The sequence below is a fragment of the Rhinopithecus bieti genome, unplaced genomic scaffold (assembly GCF_001698545.2).
Source record: "Rhinopithecus bieti isolate Rb0 unplaced genomic scaffold, ASM169854v2 scaffold_48739, whole genome shotgun sequence".
Taxonomy (NCBI): Eukaryota; Metazoa; Chordata; class Mammalia; order Primates; family Cercopithecidae; genus Rhinopithecus; species Rhinopithecus bieti.
The window spans coordinates 910,338-916,337 of record NW_016820251.1 but is presented as its reverse complement, the minus strand read 5'-3'; the positions used below and the strand labels follow the sequence as shown (position 1 = coordinate 916,337).

The 6,000-nt window shown below is 44.3% G+C and overlaps 1 protein-coding gene across 2 annotated transcripts in view; it reads left to right on the top strand.

The window, feature by feature from the left end:
- The first annotated feature begins 6 nt into the window (after positions 1-6).
- The window catches only part of SNX24 (sorting nexin 24), a 189,237-nt gene continuing 183,243 nt past the window's right edge, over positions 7-6,000 (top strand). Inside the window, exon 1 of one of the 2 annotated variants that reach the window (XM_017859741.1) lies at positions 7-106. In XM_017859741.1, the coding sequence (XP_017715230.1) occupies positions 47-106 (60 nt within the window). In that variant the 5' untranslated portion in view covers positions 7-46. The remainder of the gene's footprint in view (positions 107-6,000) is intronic. The other variant, XM_017859742.1, reaches the window with a different exon arrangement.

Below are 6,000 nucleotides of genomic sequence, written 5' to 3'. Positions count from 1 at the left end.
CGTGAGCCCGCCCCAACTCACCCTCAGCCGGCTGGCCGGCGCGGCCATGGAGGTCTACATCCCGTCCTTTCGCTACGAGGAGAGTGACCTGGAGCGGGGATACACGGTAGGCGCGGGCCGCGGGCGGACAGGGCCCCGCGAGCCAGGCCTGCGGCTGCTGCGCCCAGGAGACACTCTCGGCCGCCGCCGCTTTGGCGCAGGGGGTCCCCTCGTTTTCTCTCCCCTCCCCCGGCCCAGAGGAAGGGCTGCGCCCTAGCGCGGTTGTCAAGGAAACGGGCGCCCCTCCCGGGCGCGGCGGCTGCGGGCACCCCAGCCCCTCGGGGTCCAACCCTTCTCCCGGCCGAGCTCCAGTCCTCGGACGGGGCTCTCGCCATTCTCCCCGCCGCCCGCCTTCAGGAGCCCAGGATGGGCTGCGTTCCTTTCTGGCACAGCTGCCTCTTCAGTCCAGACAGTAGTAGCTTCGCGGCAGGTTCACGCTGGCTTCCAAGTTCTGTACAATTCGTTCAGCTGGAAAACCTTTTTTTTTAAATCATAATTTACAGCTGTTTACTAGCCAAACTAAACACATGCATTGATTTTAGATGGTTTCCAAAGATTTTGCTTTTTGAGTTGTGCAGTTCCATGAAATGGCAAAATCACTTGCAGAGCACCTGTTTCATGCCTAGGACTGTGGTCACTGAGAAATGTGAAACAGGACCCCTGCTCTCAAGAGTGAAGGGGAGGGCAGAGACCAGGGCATGGGCCCTTTGAGTAACACGTTTACTAAGTGAATGGTTGGTGGAGATTTCCCAGTGAATTCAGAACGTTCTTTCCTGAACAGTCATTGCTAGTGGGAGAAATGTCTGAGTGTGTGTACACCTTGGAAGAATTTACTTACAGTTGTTAAAGAACCGATAGGGTTGAAGAAAGATTGCAGGGCAGTCTGAAAGGATTGTTATTTTATTTACATCAATCGCACACTTGCTAAACACCAATTACATTACTTTGATGGAGAATATTTTAACCCCTCTCCCTCCTCTAAATATTACTGGTATTTGGTGACAGTCTGTTTGGGCCCTTGTGTTTTCTTAGTTGGGACTAAATTACCCTCTCAAAGGAAGATTTAGAATGAAAAACAGTGATTGAAAAAATAGTCCAGGAAGTCGGTGGGTTTTTAGAATTGAGTAGACTGCTGGATCCAAGTGTTCGGAAACAAGTTGTTAAAGTGCTTTCCTTGGGAAGGAAAATGCAGGGAGAGGGAGCTGTGTTCCATAGTGGCAGTTATTTATTTAAATAATTCTTTCCAGTGCATTCACATTTTGTTACGTAGTCTGTATCTTCCTTAAAAACAAACAAACAAAAATTTAAAAAAAACTCTCGAGTTTGTTCAAGGCTTTTTTTTTTCTTGGAGATTTTATCCAAGTCTCTTAAGCCTAAAACCTTGCTTGTTGTTCCTTCTCCCAGGTATCTCACTTCTCCCATCAGCACTGTCAGCAGTCATGGAGGGCTTACCATCTTTGGGACGTTCATTTAGGATCTGAAGATAAAAAGGCTGCTTGTTAGAGGCGTTGGCTTTCAAAGAAAAGATGAAGTTGATCTCATTGGTTCAAGCTAAAAGTTAATTACCTTCAGAAATAAGCACTTTGAAATAGACCATGATTAAGGCTCATTGCCCATTATTGATTTTCTTCTATTAGACGAGCTGTGTTTTCTCCTAAAGCTTTATGTATCTTTTATTATTTGTATTTATGACCAGGCACGTGCCACACTCCAGGTTGTGAATTAAACTGATGTGGAAGGAGCTCTTTTTTGGACAAATTCGGGAGAGTCTGAAGATTGCTTATGTGATACGAGTTCGCTCTTTAAATATTTGCTTAAAAAAATGCTAACTCATCCAGATTGGGAGCTAAACTGTTAAAATCTCTCTCTCTCTCTCTTTTTCCTTTGAGACAGTCTTGCTCTGTCACCCAGGCTGGAGTGCAGTGGGGTGATCTCAGCTCACTGCCACCTCTGCCTCCTGGGCTCAAGTAATCCTCCCACCTCAGCCTCTGGAGTAGCTGGGACTACAGGCACATGCCACCACTCCTGGATAATTTTTAAATTTTTTGTAGAGACAAAGTTTCTCCATGTTGCCCAGGCTAGTCTCGAACTCCTGTGCTCAAGCAATCCACCTGCCTAGGCCTCCCAAAGCGCTGGGATTACAGGCATTAGCCACCACGCCCAGCCCTAAAATACCTTCTGAAGGGATTTATTTTGCGTCTGTGAGTTTGTGAAGCAATTATTAGATACTTTTCCCGTCTGAACAACCGATTTTATGATTGTACAACAGTTTTTCATTCAACAAATACTTACTGAGTGCCTGCTCTATGTATTCTGGGTGTAGGGAATATAGCAGTGAATAAGCTATGAATATAGCAGCTTAAAAAAAAAAACCCAAAATTTAAAAAATATTTCAGTTTCCTAAATAAGAAGCTGGTAAAATAATGTACACTTTCGTGTAAAAAAATACCTTTTTACTTTAGTGATTATGTTTGTGTGAATGTGTGTGTTTTTAAGAGCTAGAGTCTTGCTCTGTCACCCAGGCTGGAGTGCAGTGGCGCAATCCTAGGTCACAGCAGCCTTGGACTCTTGGGCTCAAGTGATCCTACCCCCTTGTCCTCTTGAGTAGCACAGGCATAAATCACCACACCTGGCTAATTTTTGTGTTTTTTGTAGAGATAGGATCTCAATATGTTGCACTGACTGGTCTCAAACTCCTAGGTGTAAGGGATCCTCCCACCTTGACCTTCCAAAGTGCTGGGATTATAGGCATGAGCCACTGAGCCTGGCCGGTGTTTGTGTTTAAAATTTAAAACATCCGGGCGTGGTGGCTCATGGCTGTAATCCCAGCACTTTGGGAGGCCGAGGTGGGCGGATCACTTGAGGTCAGGAAGCCGAGACCAGCCTAGCCAACATGGTGAAACTCCATCTCTACTTAAAAAAAAAAAAAATTAGCCAGGCATGGTGGCGGGCACGGGTAATCCCAGCTACTTGGGAGGCTGAGACAGGCGAATCGCTTGAGCCTGGGAAGCGGAGGTTGCAGAGAGCCAAGATCGTGCCACTGCACTCCAGCCTAGGTGACAGAGTAAGACTCCATCTCAAAATAAATAAATAAATAAATAAAAATAAAATTTAAAACACATTACATCACATTCTAACGAAGTCAGTAATAGGAAGTTTAAGGTAGAAATGGGTGGTTTCTCCTCTTTGCTTCTAGTCTCATTCCCCCAGAAATAAAGTGTCTGGGTGTATCTTAGAATTTTTTCCCTGTGCTGTGAGCACATAACTCTTTTTTTCTTTAAAAAAAATGCATGGCAAGATTTTAGCTGTCATCCTACAATTTATAGACATCTTTCTATATTGGTATGGAGAGGTCTGTCTCCTCTTTCTAACTACCGGAGATGGGCTCTACCATGGTAGGATGTGCCATAATTTTTTTCCCCAGGTGTCTGCTGATGGCCAAGACATCCTTGGACATGCTTTTTTATGCCCACTACTAGGATTTCTGTAGAACCTTAACTAGAAATGGTACTTCCAGCCCTTTACAGTTTTTACAGATATTGCACAATTGTTATTCAAGAAGTTTATACAAATTTATGCTTAGTGTACTAAATAATTTACCTTTAAAGAATGAATTTTTGCACTTTAAACATGTAAGGCTTTACTGTGTGCCTGTACTGTGTTGGTGGCCATTTAAAGATGGAAGGGTGATGTTCCTGCCCTTAGAGATTCTCAGCCCATACAGAAGCTGCTCAGAGCTAGGCTGGGAAAGGTTAGGGTGCCCCAATGTCAACTGGAGCCTTGTATCCAGGGACCTGAGGGAGGGAGAGGTCAGTTCGGCCTGGCAGGGTGGCTGTGCTGAGGTGGGGGTGCTTAGGAAATGCTGACTTTGAAATCTGATTAGGTTTTTGCTAGGACTGTGAATTTTAGAAAGAGGAAATACAGGATAAAATCTTACCTCGTAAGCCATTTTAAAACTCAGATATGCCCCCCAAAAAGGGGGGGGAGGGACACTTCTAAATAAGTTTGTGAAGAAGTAGGAGATGGTAGTGTAAGAAAATGCAGATGTACCCAAATGTTACTTCCTGGGGAGATTATTCTGTCCCATTCCCTACCCTATAGCTTACTTGTTTAATATCCTCTGCCCCAAGCTATAAACTCCTTGAGGCTAGGTAGTGTCCATCTCCACTGTTGTATCCTAATACAGAGTTCAGTACACGTCTGTTGAATAAATAATGAGTGATGTAATCTTCATAGGAGGAGGAAAACCAGAAGAGCCAGTGATCTTGAGGCGTGTAGCAGCTCAGAGAGTTAGATGGAGGGCTGTGCTGCAGACTGGCATTTCAGGATTGTGCAAAGCGATTGCAGTAAGAGTGGTGGGGAGAGATCAGCTGACTACCCTTGAGAGCTATAAGGGAGTGTGGACCTTAACTTCAGACAGGGAAGTCAGAGGGTAATTTTGAGGAAGGAAGTAACATGTAATCATTTTGTATTTAGAAAGATGACTGTCAGTTCAGGCTATTTTAACAAAATACAATCAACTAGGTAGTTTATAAATCACAGAAATTTATGTCTCACAGTTCTGGAGGCTGGGAAGTCCAAGATCAAGGTGCTGGCAGATTCAGTGTCTAGTGAGGGCCCATTTCCAGGTTTATAGGTGATCCCTGCTTGTTGTGTAGAAGTGGTGAAGATCTCACTGGGACCTATTTTATAAGGTTACTAATCCCAGTTATGAGGGCTCTGCCCATGACCTCATCACTTCCCAAAGACCTTGCCATCTAATACCATCACATTGGGTTTAGAATTTCAGCATAAGAATTTGGGGGAGACAATCAGACCGAAGCAATGATTCTGAAGTACTCATCATTTAAGAGACTCTTGCAAATGATCAGAAAGGAGAGGATGAAGGCTAGAACTAAGACTTTAGCTTTGAACATGGAAAGGAAGTGATGACTGCAAGAATCTCCAGTACCTGGTGACCAGATGTACGGCAGCAGGGTGACTCCTTGTGGGTGCAGGTACCAGTAAGCAAATAAGAACTGAAGTGGGGCAGGTATTTCGTCTGGGCACCCGCTAAGTTTTTGGTGATGGGTATAGCTATTTGATTTTGGAGTCTAGGGTGGATTGAAGTATGACTTAGAAATATGGCTCTAAGGGGACATTCAGCATAAAAGTTAAAAAAAAAAAAAAAAAAAAAAACCCAGAGAGAAAGAGTGAGGAAAGAGAGAGGGCCAAGGATAAAGCCTTAGAACTTGAATAAGCAAAGAAGTCCCATCCGAGAAGCCAGAGGGAGAAAGAAACCCAGGAGCATGAGGCAGGGAGAGAGAGCGTGGAAGATGCTTTAAAGAAAGAAAGTGCCAGATGCTCCTGAGTGGCCTTGCAATTTGAGGACGGAGAGCAATCCATTCTAAGAACTGAGAATAATAGGTCTTGGATGCCACTTTAGGCTGGTATTTTCAATTTTAAGATACATTGTTGACAAAAATAACAAAACTAGAATTACTACTTAGGTCACAATACAAAGGTATAAATGTATTAGACTTGAATTTTTTGTTTTGTTTTGATTTTTTGAGACAAAAATCTCCCTGCGTCACCCAGGCTGGAGTGCAGTGGTGTGATCTCGGCTTACTTCAGCCTCCACCTCCTGGGTTCAAGCTATTCTCCTGCCTCAACCTCACAAGTAGCTGGGCCTACAGGCGCGTGCCACCATGTCTGGCTAATTTTTTGTAGAGATGGAGTTTCACCATGTTGGCCAGGCTGGTCTTTGAACTCCTGACCTCAAGTGATCCACATGCCTCAGCCTCCCAAAGTGCTGGGATTACAGGCGAGAGCCACCACACCCAGCCTTAGACTACAGATTTTATAGCTGTAAAAATCAAAGAGTTGAATTAGATTCAAGTCCATTTTAAGTACGTGCTTGACTGTATGTGTTATGTGTAGACAAATATATCTTCTTGGGACCTGGATACTATCATGGATTTA